At 27.9% G+C, this 20242-nt stretch overlaps 1 protein-coding gene across 1 annotated transcript; it reads left to right on the top strand.

Annotated features, from left to right (window-relative positions):
- Positions 1–7310: 7310 nt before the first annotated feature.
- Positions 7311–11809, top strand: LOC129315291 (inactive beta-amylase 9-like). The gene is made up of 3 exons (XM_054958895.1): positions 7311–7712; positions 9109–9579; positions 10754–11809. The coding sequence occupies exons 1-3, from the start codon at positions 7461–7463 to the stop codon at positions 11612–11614; spliced, it is 1584 nt and encodes a 527-aa protein (XP_054814870.1). The 5' UTR covers positions 7311–7460; the 3' UTR covers positions 11615–11809.
- The last annotated feature ends 8433 nt before the right edge of the window (positions 11810–20242 follow it).

Genomic DNA, 20242 nt, shown 5'->3' with positions numbered 1-20242 from the left:
ATAATATAAAATAAAATTAAAATTCAGTAATAACATAAACAATTCATATATGACAATGAACAATTTGATATTGGAAAATGAACAACTCATTTTGTCATGATTACAACATTTGAAATAAAATTAAAATTCAACAATGATATAAACAACTCTTGTAAGTTAGTGTACAATTTCATCTAGATAAATGAATAACTTCAATGGAGAATCAAAGGGGATAAGGGACAATGAAATAACCTTACTCTAGATTTTAATTTCACTTTAGCACCCCGATGTTAATTTTTAGAGTTTAAGAGTCCTTTTTTTTTTATTAAGTGTGGTCAAGAGGTCTTAAATAAAATTTTCTCAAGATAATGAAACTTTTAATCTTTAAAATTTGCTTCACTTATTAATTTAGTCTTTTAAGTTTAATTTTTAATTAATGTAGTCCCTTATATTTTTAAATGATTACTTAGTCTAATGAATTTTAAAATACCAATTGATTTTTAAATTAATTTAATATTAATTTTTAAATTAATTAATTTAATGTGTAAAGTATGTTGATGATTTGATATGTATATGTAACTAAATAAAAAAAATATTAGACTTCAAATTAGTTTATTTTTTTATCAAACTAGCTATTTATGTTAAATTCCATATTTTTTTGTGCGTAATACAAGAGAAATTGATCAAAATATTAAAGAGTTTAGAACTTAATTATTTAACCCTAAGAAAACAAGGCAAGCAGTAATGATGATTTGAATGGCCCAAAGTACACCCCCCCTTGTCCATATATTCGATCGACAGTGAAGATGAGGAGAATTCAGCGGAGTCCCTGTTCCGCACATTTTTCGAAAGGAACAATGGCAGTTAAATTCTAAAAAAAATAAATTAATAACAATTACTCATTCCATCCTTATATATAAAATATTTTAATTAAATCATATAAATTAATAAAAATTAATTATCTCATTAAAAACATAGTAATATTTTAATTTTACCCTTAATTATTATAAATAAAAAATAAATCTTTTTAAGTAAATAAATAAGAGTAATTATTTTTTTTATTTTAATAAGAATATAATAGTCCATTCATTAAAAAATATACTAACAATCCTTTATATTTAGAGACAAAAAAAGTTCTAAAAAACTTCTTATATATAAGATAGAGGGAGTAGGTCTTTCATACATTTTTTTGCAAAATGAAGTATAACTATCAATTTAAATAGTTACAAGCAAAAATTATTATTATTATAATTTAAAAATTATATTAATATCTAAATACTTATTTGTAATTAAAACTCTTGAATTTAAAATAATTTGGATTGATATTTTCAACTCATTTTTTAATTTATTGAGAATTTAACTGATACTTTCTCTTTTTAAAAATGTAAGCCATTTTTTAAGGAATTGAATATTTAAAAATGTAAAACATTTTAATCTTTTGAGATATAATCATTGTCTTTTTTTTTTAAAGTGTCTCTGTTGATGAATGCTTTTATATTTATTGTAAGGTGTTTGATAGAGGTAAATATAAAAAAAAACAGTTTGAAAGTAGGTAACTATTTTATTAAGGGTGAGATTCAATTAAAAATATTTTATATTTTTAACGGAGAGTATTAATTTAGTATTTTGGGACAAACTGTGATTTTCCTTTTTTTTTTTATTATGAAGAGAAACCAAGGAAGCCAAAAGGAAACGAGGAACACGATTCTAGCCACATGTCAAACAAGGATCAGACCTTACTCAATCAGAACATATGCCATTTTTTTTAATTTTTTTTTGTAAATAATATTTTATGATATTATATTTTCTTAAAAGTTACCATGCACTGTATTATTTCCATAATTTTTCACATTTTTCATTATTATACTTTTTTTAATCTCTTTCAAAATTTAAAATTTATTTTTAACCATTATGTGAAAATAATTGACACTTGTTGATCATATGTAATTAAAAATTACTTTTAATTCTAATACTAATTTTATAAAAAATATATTTTAAATGATAATAATTCTATTTTTTGAATAAATTTTTTTATATATTTTTCAAAAAAATTGTAAAATTATTTTGGGTTAATCGAACCAAAACTAACTCAAATTACACATTGAGTTAAGCAACATACAAGGGTCATGCTCAAGTCAACCTTAACCATGTGTAGCTAAAAGACATGCTAATAAAAGCAGACATATGAAAGGCCTATGCTTCGTATTGGGATCTTATACAGTGTTCTTACAAGATCGCAAAGGTCCCATATTTGGGTTGATGCTGTAAACAGAGCCATGAGTGAAATTGTCAAGACTACTAGGGAAGTATTCAAAGGATTGTGTTTCTATGATTAGATTCCAGCTGTTTTTTTTTTGTTTTTTTTTTTAGATGTGGCTCTTTATAAGTCATGGATGGTTATTAAGCAATTTATTAAAAGAATATGTTTTTTTTTTTATTCAATTGTCGGCAATTATTGATTTATAGTAATTGTTATTTTGTTATTACATTAATTGTTTAAATGCTTTAATTGAGTGTCAGTGCTTTTTCCCCCCTGAATGAATTATGTGGAATGAGAATTCTGGTTGATGGAGTGGCAGGCTAGCTAGTCAAAATAAGAAGAAGAAAAATTAATTTTTTTTCTTTAACTTTTAAATTACTTATAAGTCAATCCTTTAATTATGACTCAATCCCTCAACTATGACTCATTTATAACTCAATCTCTCAACTTTTGAATAACTTATAAATTAGTCTCTAACTTTTGTTAATTTTTTTTTTCATGTTAGCTTATATCTCATATAAATGAGCAAGAGGAGGGTATTTTAAATAATAATTTTTTTTTTCATGTTAGCTTATATCTCATATAAATGAGCAAGAGGAGGGTATTTAAAATAATATATAAGTTTTTTATCCTCTTATTTGATAAAATTTTTTTAAAAAAAATAAAAATAAAAGACTGAGTTATAGGTGAATCAAAAGTTAAGGGACTGAGTTACAGCAAGTTATAGTTGAGAGATTGAGTCGTAACGAGTCATAGTTGAAAACTGAGTTATAAGTGAGTTAAAAGTTGAATGATTAAAGATTAATTTTTCTAAAAAAATTACAAACCTAAATCACGTTTAGTTTGAAGTTGCCCATATTTATACATTTAATCCATATTTATATTCCTTCCTAGTAAAAAAAAAAAAGAAAAAGAAAAATACCACACTTTTGATCAAATATATATGCTTGTTCGAACAAGTGGCTAATCTAAATTATTCTGCTACAAACCAATGAAGACGGATCTTGTCCATAATGAGAAATTAAAAAAAAAATAAGGGTGAAAATATCTGTTTCCTCTAAATTTTTACCCTAATTTTATTTTTTCTCTATTTTTTTTTCCTATTCCAAACAAACAAAGCCAATGTCTTCGGCTAAGTTGAATATCATTTTTTTCTCAACACCTAATGATTCGCATTGTGTAAATTATGAATCATAGTCATCCATGCATTGAGTTTTGTCAACCAATGACTACAAAATTCAAGAAGCTAGTTATCAATTCAATTCTTTTAAAGAAAGTCGTAATTTGAAATGATAAGAAAAACATTAAAATAATTAAAATAATATTCCCCCTTGACAAAAAGCACTTTTTATTATAATTCAAGTTAGACCCTTCCGTACGTAACCTTTTTTCTAAGTTTGATTTTATTATTCTATTTTCATTAATCAGTTTACTTTTTTTGTTTTGTCTTTCTCCATTTTCAAAGATTAATTAATTTTAGCTATCAAGAAAAGATTAATTAATTTATTGATTCTTTTATTCTTCTTTCTCTTTAATAGTTGGCAAAGATTCAATGATTTCTGTTAATTTTTAATCAATTCATAAATTATAAACTATATAATGAGCTATATGAAATCATACGAAAGTCCTTAAATTCTATATGAAAAACCACATATCTAGGTGTACTCAATATTAACATTAATTTGGCAAAAAATTATAATGTTTTATAAAATATACAAATAAACATGAAAACACTATTTATATTAAAGTTACTACTATATAATTTATTTGATTTCTCATATTTTATGCAATAAAAATATTTGGTTCCAGGACAATGAAGCAAAGTAAACAGCTGACATCAATGAGAAATTGTCAATCAATCAATTATTAATTATAAGTTGTGTAATGTATAAACTGACAAACACTCTTTATCTTTGATTTTGAAGTTTTATAGGAAAATAAGTTAAGGGTTCCGTGTAAGGCATAAAATTTTTGCGTGATGTGCGACTATATCTTATGAAGAGTATCATGTGTTTAAACACGTAATACTCTGTTTTTAAACTTAAAAAAATAACCAATTCTGATTAAGTAAAATAATTATATCTAAAATTAAAAAGTTAAATTAAATTATCATGTAATTAGTGAAATAAAGTTATCTCATGAAAATAAATATTATCCTTTTGAAGTGTAATTCGAGAAAAATGTGATGAGATAAATTCTTTTTGAAATTTATAATTTTGCTTATAAAACATAATGAGACATATGACAATTTTTTTAATAAAGAATAAAGGAAGTGTATTTTTCCAATTTTAATTAGATTGTGTCAAGGTATTGAAATTTAGACTGGTGATTAAACTAATTAAGATAATGATTTAAGGATTTTATGGTTTAAATTGTGATTGAATCAAAATCAATTCAATTACAATTATTTTTTTAACTTAAAATGATGTCATTTTAGGCTTAACAAAGTGAGAACACAAAGACTAATTAATGACTATCCGTTAACTCATTAAATCTCTCTGAGAATTTAAAAATATGTAACTTTGCTTCTATTAATGAGAGAAATAAACACAACATTTAAATAGCTACATAAAAATATTAAATTAAAATTAAGATTTTAGAAATTTTTTAATGGTAAAATTGAAAATAATAATAATAATCCTCTATATGACTTATATTAAGCACACACAAATTTTGTCTAGAAGGTATTCTATAATAAGGATTAGGCAATAAGGCTGCTATCTTAGGTCTTGAGATGTTTACTTATACTTTGTATAACCCCAATTATTATTTTTATTGTTAAGCACTAATATAATGTTAATTAGATCTTCATATAATGTTAATTAGATCTTCCTATTACCAATTTACCATCCCGTATTTCACTCCGTTGATCGTTCCCATTCCCAACACTGTTTTAATTGGGCGGATCAAGAGGATTGGTTCACTAGTCATACTAGAGAGGTAGCGAACTTGAATTGATTTCAAATTTTCAATACCATCGATTAATCGAGTCAGGGTTTGTTCGCTTTTCAGTTCAGTTACTTAAAAAAACTTTTGAAATAAATTTTGGTTTCAAATATTATTTAATTTTTCAATTTTTAAGAATTTGACAGTTGAATGTGTTTTTGGCCCCAGTTTAAAATGGTAAAATTTTAAAAAAGTGAAATGTTATTTGATTATATTATCTTAAGTTTAGTCTTTTATTTTTTTATTAAAAAAATAGTTAACTTATTAAAAATATTAATTATTATTTAAATAATAATAATAATTAGATACCAAGTTTTTTAACATTATAAATTGAATAATTAATCATGTTAATTTTAATATTAATGTGTAATAAAATAATTTTTATTACATTTTCTAAAATTACAAACTAAAAAAGTATAAATAATTAGAAATTAAGTTTTTAGCATTATAGATAAAATTTTATATTATTTAAAAATCTTTATCATATTTTTTAAATATTTAAATATATTATATTTGTATAATAAAGATTATAATTATTAGAAATCAATACCTTGTTTGATAATTATATATTTAAAAACCACATTTTACTATCATAATTTAAACAACTTTTAATTTATCAAAATTAATTTTTTTAAAAAAAGGTCCAAATACATATTTCATTATAACAAATGACTTTACTAAACTAACTTTTGCATAATGAATTTTTAGCAAATGGATTTTATAAACTGAAAATCAAAACACACTAAATATAGTACTTCCTCCAATCCAATTAAGAGTGGGAATAGGCTAAGCTATTATCAAGAACCTACACCTTAGTCTACTATAGACCCAGCCTAGCTTATTTCTAAATAAGCTCAAACTAAGTTTAAACCTTTAATTAAGCCTATTTAACTGGCGTAACTTTTAAGGACTTGGCCTACGAGCCAAATAAACTAGCTATTTATACACACATATTATGTAATATGTTACATATACATCAGTTTCACCATTTAATTTTAATCATTTATTTTTTTATTTCTAATTTTTTTTCAGTTAGATTAGACTTATTTTATTATTTTATTATATTGTAGTTCGTAAGTCCCCTTAATTATTATATATTGTAGTTCATAAATTAGGCTATATTTATATTAATAGTCCTAATGTAAATTTGAATCATTTAAAATTAAAATGCGAGCTTATTTAAAAATACTTACTTTTAAGTAAAGTTTTAAATAAGCTTTAAATCAAGTCAGGCTTTATACAAGCTTTAGACTTGAGCCATGAGAAAAACCTTATACAAGTTTTAAATCAAGCTCAAACATTTGACTTATCATGCAAGTTCACACCTATTTGGTTAAAATTTGGCTCAACTTAACCTATTTTCAACCATAGTCCCAATCTATTAAACAAGTTGGGAAGATTTAGCATTTCAAAATATAAGATATTTTGACAAAAATAAGTTTTCATCAACCATATTTTTTTAATATTACTTTTTTTCATATACAATGACAGTCTCTTTAAACTTCTTTAAGTTGACAATATAAAATTTTCTTTCAAGTAATCTTAGTTCAAATAAAGTTATAGTACATGTAATTTTTTTTTATTTTACCACTTATATTTATAACCTAGATCTTTATATAATTTATCTCCAACTCATCATAAAGTGCATTGAAATTGAGATAAAAGATAAAAAAAATAATATATATTTTTATGAGAATGAAAACTTTGCTGGCACATGAATTTTCCTAAAACCTACTTATATTTTGCACTGAAAAAGAGTATTTTTTTATAAATAGAGTTATATGAAAAAAGGATTTTAAAAGTTTATATTTTTATTTAAAAATAAAATTATAAAATATATTTAATAATTTTATTTAATATGTTATATTTTTATTTAAAATATTTTATAACTTAAGATGGCGGAGCTATATTTGTGGATTGTGGATCATTAGCTGGAACAGGAATAATACTGTTAGGGGTTAATCATTCAATAAATTATTAAATTGTTTAATTTAATGACATGGTTCAACACGTTCTCCTGGGAGAACAACACGTGGCCAAGAAGCTTTCTTTATTTTCTTTCGCATGCCCCACACGCGAAGAAAAAGCGCGTCTCTTTTTTCTGCAAATACGAGCTTTTGAGCGCTCATTCACACACAACAACGTTATTCATAAACTCCATTTCGTTTCAATTTCAAACTCAATTTTGATCTCTAACACTCTGAGCCCATCTGAATACCGAAAAGTCTGATTTTTTTGTTTTCTTAGTTCTTGAGGTGAATCAAGTGTTTCGGCCATGGAGGTCTCGGCGACAATTGGGAGCTTTCAAGCAGCCAAGCTTGGAAGGTTTGATTTGGCTAATGGAGACGTTGGCTTCTGTAAACTTAGAGATAATCGCAGGTTTTCGACTTGTTTTAGTGCGAATACGAGGTTGAAGAAGGCTGGGATGCGCCTCGCTTTGAAAGCTCTTCAATCTGGAGTCGTTCGAGAGGAGAGGCAATCTGCATCTGGAAAGAGATCGACATCGGTGAGTTTAATATTTTATTATGTGTTTTGTGGTGTTTGGTTCATCTTTGACTTGGAAAAAAAAAAAAACAGAAAGAAACTTGCAACTCTTGTTTATTTGGTTGACTTGAACTTGAAATGAACTACTTATCTCATAACGTTGGAATTTTTTTATCTCCTTACGAAGTAGAATAGTCATCTTGGAGCTATCTAAGTTCTAGATCAGGCACCTATCGGAGTCAGAACTTCTTAAGCCAAATACATTTATTGGACTGGTCAACTTTTGAGTAATAATGATTCAATTCTTTGAAGATCAATCTTCTTGATGGTTTAAAAATAATTGTCTTAATTACTTTTTTTCATAGATGATATGTCTTTACCCTGATTGAGAAATACAGAATGTTTCAGTTCAGCTACGGAGTTTCTAGGAATAGTCTTCCCATATGGAATCCCAGTGCTATGGCATGCCTATCGAAGTTGAGTTAGCAAAATGAATTGGACAGAACAAAAATTTTCTGTAATCATATGTTAGATCAGGTAGGGGATTAATGTTTGATCAAAAAAATAAAAAAATGATTAATAGGAGAACATAATTGTCGTTTGATGTCCTGGCTTGCTTAAAAGGATTAACTCTTGAGAGCTTCCTTGCTACGATTTGCTCTCAACTTATCTCTTTGTCTGCATTTACCTATGTGATGGGAACCATGCCGGAACCTATTTTGTTTATAAAATATGCCTTCTATATCCTTGTCCACTGTTAAACATGAACGCTAGAATGATAGCATAGGGCAGCAATAGTCAAATACAATAAGCAAAAGGAAATATAAACAGCAACAAAAGACGCCCTTTGGTTTTTGAGAGACCAGAGTCCCATATACCACTCACTTATTCCTTAGCTTTCACTGATCCCATCACTCACAATGCTCTCTCTCTCTCTCTGCACCCCTCCAAAAAAAAAAAAAAAAAAAAACACATGCGTGCTCGCACATCACACCTCAGCCTATAAGTTAGCTATATGGATATGGTCCAGCTACCTGGGGAATTGGGTTTTAAAATTTTATAGCATCATTTTTGGATCAAAACTTGCCTTTATTTGGGTCACTTGCTGGTACTCTGCTTCTGGCATATTGATCATGTGCATTGCTGAATTCAACCCCAGTATAGTTGATGGTCAAAGTGGTGGCAAGGTTAAGGAGAGAGGAATGACCTTTTTGGGGCTGGGAGAAGGATGGGGATTGCATTTAGTGGCACATTTTCCTTTTTTTCCTGATTGACATTAAATAAGATTGAGAGTTACTGTTTTTGACCTTTTTTTCTCAAAAGAAAAGAGAGTTATATCTTAAATTTGTAATTATTCAGAGGATAAACAAAGGGAAAGTGTCAGGAATTCAAATATGGCTAACTTGCATGAAACTGTATTGTGCAGGGAAATGCGTCAGATTGTTTGTGGGGCGCCACTAGATGCAGTTTCTTCAGACTGCAAAACGATAAACAATGCTAAAGCAATTGCAGCTGGCATGAAAGCATTGAAGCTACTAGAGGTTGAGGGTGTTGAGCTTCCTGTTTGGTGGGGAATTGTTGAGAAAGATGCCATGGGAAAATATGATTGGTCTGGCTATCTTGCTGTGGCTGATATGGTTGACAAAATGGGTCTCAAGCTCCATGTATCTCTTTGCTTTCACGGCTCTAAAAGGCCATATATTCCACTACCCAAGTGGGTGTCCCAGATTGGTAAATCCAAGCCCAGTATTTTCTTCACAGATCGGTCTGGAGAATACTATAAAGAATGCCTCTCATTAGGGGTTGATGATCTTCCTGTTCTTAATGGGAAAACCCCAGTCCAAGCCTACCAAAGTTTCTGCGAGAGCTTTAAGTCTGCATTCTCTCATTTCATGGGCTCTGCAATAACGGTATGGATTTGGTATTCTGGAACCTATTATTTGCTCTGATATCAGTGTTCATATTAATTATAGGTAAATAATTGCAATATATTTTTTCTATAAGTTTGGCTCACAATCAGTTTGTTTTCCTGTGGATTAAAGTGTCATTTAATAGCCCCGTTATTTCTGCCATTTTGCTTGATCATTACATCTTATTTTACCACTTAATCACATGTCTTGGAATGACGAACAATTTTGTTGTTAAAAGTCTGATTCACTTATATCTTCCACCTTTTTTTATTTTAGAATAATATCTTGAGGTCATTGCTAGAATCATGCAGATGATGTTATTCCAAATGTCAGTTTATCTCCAGAACCAGCCTCAGAAGACCATGAAATTGTTCAAGATATATGTGAAACATGTTTTCAATGATGAAACTATTTATCATTTTACCATATTAGAGCCCTTTTTTTCCTCGCCAATAATCAGAGGATTAGTTAGTATGTTATAAACCACAATAGTTAACTATAATTTAGAGCCGGAAATAAGGGCTGAGCTTGGAGGCTCTGTTTAAAAGGGTTCAAGCTTTGAAAATTGAATTTATTTAAAGTAATCAGGCTTTAGGGCCTGGCCTTGATAAACCCTGTAAAAAAGGACTAGGGGTTCAAGGGGCCTTTTAAGTCCTATTATATGATTATTAATTTTTTTTTTTCAGTAAAACATGCTTTTGAAGCCAAGAAGGACCTGCTCACCTAAAGCCCTGATCCTACACATGTTATATTATTATTAATTTTAATTTATTCTAAAATTAATTTAATAAATATTAGTGTACAGTATAAAATATCTAATATTTTTTATTTTTCTATAATTATTATGTTTATGTATTTTAAAAAAATGAACTGTTTTTTTAACCAAGATTTGAATTTTTTTACTAAACTTCTAGATGTTGTTGTTTAATTTTTAAAAGATTATGAGGATTTTTTTTTTAATTTTAAATATTTTAATTAATTATACTGCTTAATTTTATTTTATTTTTTTTAATTTTTTTCAGAATAGGCTTATGGGCTTGGAAAAGGAGTGAAAAATAAAAAAACTGGCCCATAAAAGCCTTGCCTATAAGGGTTGAGCCCGCCTGTTTTTCCAACTTTAACTATAATTCCCCTAAATTTATGTAATTGACAAAGTTTTCTTGCTATACTGCAGGGAATTTCAATGGGATTAGGACCAGATGGTGAGCTGCGATATCCATCTCACCACCAGCTACCCACCAACAGTGGAACTCATGGGGCTGGAGAATTTCAGTGCTATGACAAAAACATGCTTAGCATTCTCAAGCAACATGCTGAAGCATCTGGAAATCCTCTATGGGGTCTTGGTGGTCCCCATGATGCCCCTGCCTACAACCAGTCACCAAACTCCAACTGCTTCTTCAGAGATGGAGGATCATGGGAATCTCCATATGGGAATTTCTTCCTCACATGGTATGCTAATCAGCTTTTAACCCATGGAGATCGCCTCCTTTCTGTAGCGGCTTCAACTTTCAGCGACACTGAAGTGTCTACATATGGTAAAGTCCCGCTAATGCACTCTTGGTACAGAATGCAATCCCATCCTTCTGAGCTGACCGCTGGATTTTATAACACTGTTAAAAGAGACGGTTACGAAGAAGTTGCAAAGATTTTTGCAAAAAATTCATGTAAAATGATATTACCTGGAATGGATCTTACAGATGCAGTTCAGCCGCAAGAAATTCTGTCAAGTCCTGAGTTGCTACTTTCACAGATAATGGCAGCTTGTAGGAATAATGGGGTTGAGGTTTCAGGAGAAAACTCTTCAGATTCTGGTGCTTTTGGAGGATTTGAACAGATTAAGAAGAATATTGTAGCAGGAGATAATGTGCTGGACCTGTTCATGTATCAGAGAATGGGAGCTTGTTTATTTTCGCCAGAGCATTTTCCTTCATTCACAAAGTTTGTTCGGAGCCTTAAGCAGCATGAAATGCATTCAGATGATGTAGCTGCTGAATCTTTTGCGAAGAACTCAGCAAATAGCATGCAGATATAATTCTTGTTTATGATGATAATTTTGTATGTAAATATTTGTAATGAAAATATAGATGCATCGGATATAAACACTTGAATACCAGCTGGGTATGCTTCATCATCCTCAAACGTGTATGGTTCAATTATTGAAATACTAGGAAGAGAAGAGCTAGAGTATAATGATAAAGTATAACATGGAAGTTCAAATTTTAATAGACTTCTTTCGGCATGAAATTCTATTATCTCAAAAGAGAGAGAGAAAATATATGTTCTTGAAGTGTCTGCGGATATTTTCAATTTTATTTTATTTTATTTTTGTTTTTATTGATTTTCAGTGGGTTTAGGCATTGCAGGGGTAAAAATCCTTTGTGTTGGATTTAATAACTGATTGAGTTTTATACGCTACTTATTCCAGTACAAAATATAAGAGTTAGTTGAGAATTTGTTTTTGTCATGAATTTAAGATCAATCTTCTTTTGTCTCCTAAACTTTTTATATTTTCTCAAACTATTGATTCAATTAATAGGGACTGTTTTAATGTAAATGATTCAAATGAGAGATAACTTAAAAAAATTGACGCTCATTTTTTTTACAAATAATTAATTTAACTAATTTCTTTAATATATATGAGTTAATTATCTAACTCTTGCATTTAATTAGAATCTAAGTGAGTATTATTTTGAGGTAGAAGAGGGGTTGCTTGTTGGTGACTGGAAGTGGAAATAATGGTGATAGGCAGATTTTGCTGATTTGCAGATGTGGTTGAGTATGAGAAATGATGGATTGTGCTCACAATTCTTACTCCCTTCCTTAAAAAATATAAAGTATTTTTAATAAAATTTCATCCTCAATAAATTAGTTATTTACTTTCAAACTAATCCTATCTTTATACATTTACTCATATTAAATACCCTACAATAAATATAAAAATTGTTCATTAACAGGGATACTTTTAAAAAAAAAGATAATGATTACACTTTAAAAAACTAAAAATGCCTTATATTTTTGAAATGAAGGAGTATAAGGGAGTTTTCAATAATTAGATATACAGATCCTAATTTGATGTTGATTTTTATTTTTTTGATTATTTGTTGATTGTTTCTGTTTTACAATACTTTACACCAAAACTTTATGCAGCAAGTTGATAACAAACAAGATGGTGGACAAATAAGAGTTGGATCTAATAGAAGAAAATCTCTTACAATATGATAAATTAAGATTTGAATCTTTATTGAAAGAGATGTCTGCATTTAATACTTAATCATGCCTCAAATATAATTATTTTTAATAGAAAAACAAACCTGTAAGTAACCAAAAAAAATAACTAGGTGATGAAAAGCTTTGATTATTTTATATACTACAAAAAAAGGGATATTCTATAAGAAACATCCAATAAAACATATAAAAGATCAAGTAAAATTGAATGGTTGCAAATACTATTACTTGAATTTAGCTAAAGCGCGTAAATATTAATAAATAACTTGGCTTGATTGTACATCTTTATCTTTTTTTTTTTTTAAATTTCCAAGGACATAGTCAAAATTTGGAACGATGTGGTCGGGACTGCTGCTATACAAACCACATCCTTGGTTTACATCTTTTTTTTTTTTATATTTTTTTAATTTGGGTGCCATTTGGTACTATAGATCTATTTTTCTTTTTCTTTTTTTATAATTATAACAAATATAATTATGATATTATAAAAAATATTATAACAAATATACATATATACGTTTTAGGGCCAAACAAATTTATATAAGTGCAAAAATAAATGAATTGTATACTACTAGAAAAATAAAATTAGTGACATAATTTTTAACCAAGTTTGGCATGGATGATAATTAAATAATTATTTAAAAATATTATTTTATTTATTATGTTTATTTAGTAATAGAGTCAGGAATTCGTACATGTCCAAATTTTATTTTTAAATTTATTTTTAATTTAAAATTAATTATTTTATTTTATAAAAAATATAAAATATAATTTTTGGGCCAGAAAATGGTGCATATCACTCAATTTTTTTTTGAAAAAAATTGAGTCTTAAAATATAAAAATTAATATTAAAATATATTTTAATTATTATTTTGAGGTATTTTATTTGATTAAAAATAATAAAAATAAGAAAATATAAATATTTTTATTTTTTAAAATAAATATAGTAATACACTCAAGTATATAGTATTTTAGAATAAAATGGTATAAAACTTTAAAAAAATTAATATTTATTATATTATATATATTTTTAAAAATTTATTTTTTTCTATTTGGGTATTCGGGCTTATTCGGGAAGGCTCGAACAATAAAAAATTATTATTATTTTTTAATTCAGGCCTAAATTTTTTGAGCATGTTTGGATTGGTCTATTGGGCTTGATCCAAATTATCGACTCTAAAAAACATCCAATAAAACATATCAAAGATCAAGTAAAACTCAATCGTTACAAATACTATTACTTAAACCTGACAAAAGCGTGTTAATATCTATAAATAACTTGACTTGATGGTACATTTTTATCTTTTTTTTTTTTAATGCGCAAGATAGATTCAAACTCTAGAATGATGCGATGCTACTATCCGAGCTACATCCACTTGGTTTATATCTTTATCTTTATATTTTGTAATTTGGGTGCCATTTGGTGCTATAGATCTAAAATACCAATGGTACCCCATTTTTTTTCCTTTTTTTATAATTATAACAAATATAATTATGATATTAAAAATATTATAAGAAAAATACATATATACGTTTTATGGCAACAAAAAAATTAATATAAGAGAACAAAAATACATGAATTGTATATAATTAAAAATTATAATATATCAAAATACATAACATAAATCATGATCACAAGGCAGCATTAACCTTGGTTACATCATTACATGTAATATTTTTCTGGGAAATTTCTTGGATGTGGAAATTAACAAAATATATTGCCAAGTATTAAAATTAGTAGAACTTCCTCTTGCGCGTTCTTCAGTCTTCCTTTTTTGGAAACCATTCCACAAGTTAGCATTGAATCAACCTTTTCATATAGCAGCTAATATGAATATGTGACTAAATTTGAGTCTTTGCACCACTTCACAAGTTAGAATACATAGCTACACTCCGTCAAATACACTAATGGCATTTTTGTCTTATAATGGGGGATTTTCAAATGTTTTGGAGATTTAAAAAAAAGTGATTTATTATTTAATAATTCTAAAGTTTTATAGTATTTCTATGGATCTTTATGCATAAGAAATAATTTATCATTCACTTAAAATTTGAGTTTTATAATATCTTTGTGCATCTTTTTGATAACATTCTTTTTCATATATGTGTGTGTCTAATTATTTTCAAAAACTACTTTAAGTAACTTCTCAAAATAATCAATTTTTTTTTCACATTTTGATTATATTTAAGAGCATAAACAAGGGATTATTTGTTTATTTATTTTTTTTGGTGAATTATTTGTTTGTTTATTTACTTTGCCGATAAGGTAAATGTCAAATTCAAATTGAGATGGGATTAGAAAAAAAGGGCTAAATTTTTTGGCGCAATGTTTCCACGCAAATTGAGATGGGATTAGAAAAAAGTGAGGGAAAATTGTACCAAATTTAAAAACGATGAGAGTGACATTGCGCTTAAAAAAACTCAAAGATATCAAATGCATTTGCATGAAAACTTTGAGAATAAATTTATACTTTAGCCTTAGAAAAAATATAGGAGATTTGATCAAGGACAATTTTGTATTTTAAATTTTATATTTTGGTATTTGATCCTTTTCAAAAATTACTATTTTTAAGATCCTTCCTAATAAATATTATTTTCTCTAGTTCCTTAGCAATAATTTTCCCTTTAAACAAGCATGATAAAATGTCCTAAAAGTTATTTAAAAAAAAGAAATTATTTTTTAATTCAAAACCCTTAAATAAAAGTGTCATGAGAGTCTTTAAACCATTAAACAAGTTATCAATAAATTGACTCAACATTCACTCATCTCTCTCTCTCTCTCTCTCTCTCTCTATATATATATATATATATATGTATCTCTATGTATATTCTAACAATGAATTTATCAATCATCCTCATTTCCAGTCTCTTATAAAGGTACCAATCTCCTTCTTGTCTTCTCACCCAACTTCCATTGGTAGAGCGTTAAATTCCTTTACAAGCATGAGAAGATCTCTCAGTGATGCCATTGAGATTATCTTAATTTCCATTGAGTATCTTCTGCCAATAACAGAGACTAATCTCCTTTGTAATGTGGATGGCGAACTCTCAACTAAGTTTGCTCTGTTCACAAGAGATAGCCTAATTATTTATTATCCAATCAAATGAACCCTATAGCAAACTCGCTAGATTAATGTATTGTTGTCATGAACTTGAGCAACCATTCAAAACTAATAAGATTCTGAGCTCAAATTCTAAAATCTAGACACACATACACATGCACAAATATATGTGTGTGTAATTAATTAATTAATTAATAAGAAATATTACAATTAGAATTAGAATTTCAAATTATTATCAAATTAAAAATTGAGTTATTATAATTATAACATTATAAAAAATATTATAACAAATACACATATATACATGTTCTATGGCCAAAAAATTAATAGATAAGCACAAAGATACATGAATTATATAAAATTATAAATTAATATAGTAAATAGATATCATATTTTTACCTAACATTATATATATAATTGTGGCAAAAAAACCACTATATTTATAATCATTGTCACAAATTACAAGATTTAATCGTCCCCACAAGGCGACATTAACTTCGGTTACATTTAATCTTTTTTCTGAAAATTCTTCAATGTAAAAATTAACAAAATATATCGCCAAGTGTTAATATCAGTGTGACTTCCTTACACGTTCTTTAGTCTTCCATTTTTTTTTTGTTTTTTTGTTATATAAGTATATGTGAATGGGCAAGTGAAGTTGAGTCTTGGAACCATTGCACAAGTTAGCATTAATCACTTGGTCTTCTTGTATTGCTACTATCAATATGTGGCTCAAGTTGAGTCTTTGCACCACCGCACAAGTTAAAGGGCCCGGTTTTTCCCTTAAAAAAATAAGTGATTTTTAAATATTTTTGAAATATTATAAAAATAGAATTATTATTTAACAATGTTAAAATTTTATGATATTTTATGAATATTTTTTATAAAAAATATTTATTATTTAATGATCATTTTCATAAACTACTTAAAGTAATTTCTCAAAACATATAAGAAATTTCCTTTTTTTTTACATTATGGTTATTTTAAAAAATTTAAACAAATATAGTACAGTTTTCTAAATATAATTTTTTTTAAAAATAAACGATTTTTTAATAAAAAATGACAAGTTGCCATTAATTGACTCAATATTCACTCGTCTCTCTCTCTAGCATGTAAACTTTTTGGATAAATAAAAGGTGATGTAACGAAGGAACAATCTAGAAGAAGAGAGGTGTTGATATTTAATTAACCGGGATTAATATTATATGATTTTTGTTGTCCAAGAAAAAATGATGAATAATCTTAGCATATTAATTATGTGTCAAGATTTCCTATATATACAAATTCTTCCATGCAATTTCTAATCGCTGTGTGATAGGAGTTTGGAATTATTTCTAGTGAAAGTTAATTGCTATAATAATTTAATTTGAAGCTTTGGAACAGGAATTTGGATTTAATCCTTGAGTGAATTCTATACACATAAATACCTTTGGAACAGATATAATTCTTGTGATATGATAATAATTTTGTATATCAATATTTGTAATGGAAATATAGATGCATCGCATCTAAACATTTGAATACCAGCTGGGTATATAGGCTTCATCCTCAAACACATATAGTTCAATTATTGAAATACTAGGAAGAGAAGAGCTAGTTGTTGATAGAATATAATGCTAATTAGGGAATGACAAGTAAGGAACTTACAAGAAGTTCAATATCAAATCAAGATTTTTTTTAAAATAGTATTGAAACATGGGAAAATGAGTGTTCAATTTGAAAATTTTAATTATAAAGTGATCCTAATTTAATATTAATGTTCTTATAATATCCTTATTTGTCATTCTTCTTAAGTATAATCACGAAGCTCCAACTTGTAATGGACATTTTTTTGGGTAAATAACTCTTAATAGGCTTTGTTAAGCATGCGATTGTATTATCTCAGAAGAGAGGAATAAAATAAATGCTCTTCAAATGTTTGCAAGAAATTTCAATTTTATTCTTTTTATTTTTATTGATATTCAATTGTTTTAGACATTGCTGGATAAAAATCCCTTATCTTGGATTTAATTAGTGAGTAAGTGAGTTTGGATTTTTACAGGGAGGGTACTACATTCAGTGCTTGATTGTACCTTAAACAAGATTAATATCTTTATCTTTTACTTTTTCCCAACATAGAGTCAAACTTTAGAATGATGTTTTAAGGAATCTAGATTATCACTACCATCCGTATCACACTCAATTGGTTTGCATCTTTATCATTATCTTTATCTTTATATTTCACAATTTGGGTACCGTTTGGTATTGTAGATCAACAATACAAATGGAACATCATTTTTCTTTTTTTAATTATAATTATAAAAAATATAATTATGATATTATAAACAACATTATAACAAATGTACATATATGCATGTTTCAGGGCAAAAAAAAAAAAATTACATGAATTGTATAGAATTATAAATATAAATTATAATATATCAAATACATATCATATTTCCCCACTAACATTATAAATGTATACACGCAGACATATATAATATTGTCACAAGGCATCAATGACCTTCGTTACACGTAATATTTTCACGGGAAATTCTTTAATGTAGAAATTAAGAAAATATATTGCCAAGTGTTAATATCAGTGTAACTTCCTTACACGTTTTTCAGTCTTCCTTTTTTGTAAGTATATATGAAAAGATAGGTGAAGTTGAATCTTAATTGAAACCATTGCACAAGTTAGCATTGATGAAGAATATCAATGTGGCTAAAGTTGAGTTTTTGTCCCATAGGGCAAGTTTGTTTTACTTTAATTTAAAAAATAAATAAATTTATCAATGATTCTCATTTTCTAGTCTCTTATATATAGACACCAACCATCTTGTGTTGTCGTCCATAACTTCCATTGTTAGAGCATTAAATACCTTTAGCAAGCATGAGACGATCTTTGAGTGGTTGCATTGAGATGATTTTAATTTTCTTTCTACTTTCTTGTGCAACTTCACAACTCTGTTTGTGTGGGAATCTTACTGATGATGGCTGCATAGAAGAAGAGAGACAGGCTCTTTTGAAGTTCAGAGATAGCTTTAAGAATTACTCAAGGGATGTCCTCGCATGGGAAGGCAAACAATGCTGTAGATGGAAAGGAGTCAAATGTGATGCCATCAGTGGACATGTGGCTAAGATTGATCTTAGCCCAAAAACAATTTCGAGAGCTGAAAGTTTATTCAACAAAGATCATTTCGATTGGTGGGCTTTAAAAAGCACAATCTACGAATGGTGGTTTTTTAATAGCACAATGTCAAGTAAAGCAATGAGTCCTTCCTTGCTGGAGTTGAAACATTTGACCCACTTGGATTTAAGCTTCATTAATTTTCAATTTAGCTCTATCCCATCGTTTGTTGGCTCTATGAAACAACTAAGATACCTTAATCTTTCCCACTATTTCTTTAATGGGACGGTACCCCACCATCTTGGGAACCTCACTAACTTGCAAATTCTTGATCTCAGTGGAGTTTACTTGGAAATTGTTGATTTCAAAAGATAGTACACTATTCTCGTAACTAATTTTGGTGGATCAACATTTATACATGGATGACTTCACTTAGGTTTCTCAGCTTTCTTCTTTGCGATATATTAACATAGGGGGACTTTAAATTGCGGATGAGATCGATATCATAATGCAGGTAATTTACAACCTCCCATTATTGTTACAAGCAGACTTTATGCATTGTGGAATAATTTCTAGCCCCATTACTTCTAATGGTTTTGTGAACTCCTCAACCCTTTCTTCCAAGGTTCAAGTCTTGAATCTTGGGGGAAATGATCTTGATGCCATCCCCAGTGCTTTCCAAAACATGACATCTCTTAGATCCCTTAACCTTTCTGACAACTTCATTGACTATGTTCCATTATGGTTCGGAAAGTTAAGGTTTCTAGCACATCTGAATCTATCAAGGAATATAATTTCTGGGTTACTCCCCACTGCTACTCAAAACATGTCATTGCTTGCATCCCTTGACATTTCTGACAACAATATTCTTGGCTCAATTCCATTATGGCTAGGAGAGTTCACATTTCTAGCCCATTTGAATCTAGCTAGGAATGAATTTACCGATTTCTTTCCTGCTATTCAGAACATCACTTCCCTCAGATTCCTTGATCTTTCCAGCAATAATATGACTTCTGCAATTCCATTATGGTTCATTAAGAGAATTCAACATGTCAATCTTTCCAACAACAGATTTTCTGTTCTCCAAAGTTCTTGCCCTTGGAATTCCAAAATCAATAGCAATCTAAAATTGTTGGACTTGTTCCCAGACAAAAACTTTCAAAGAGAAACATTCAGAAGCTTTAAAAATATATCTATATGCATTAAGAATGATTTACAAACACTAGATTTGAGTCACAATGAGTTAAAGATCTTGTAGAAAGCT

This window comes from Prosopis cineraria, unplaced genomic scaffold (genome assembly GCF_029017545.1).
Source record: "Prosopis cineraria cultivar Desert tree isolate PC_DT_omini unplaced genomic scaffold, ASM2901754v1 PC7, whole genome shotgun sequence".
Taxonomy (NCBI): domain Eukaryota; kingdom Viridiplantae; phylum Streptophyta; class Magnoliopsida; order Fabales; family Fabaceae; genus Prosopis; species Prosopis cineraria.
The sequence above is the reverse complement of the archived record's forward strand: the minus strand, read 5'-3'. Positions and strand labels throughout refer to the sequence as shown.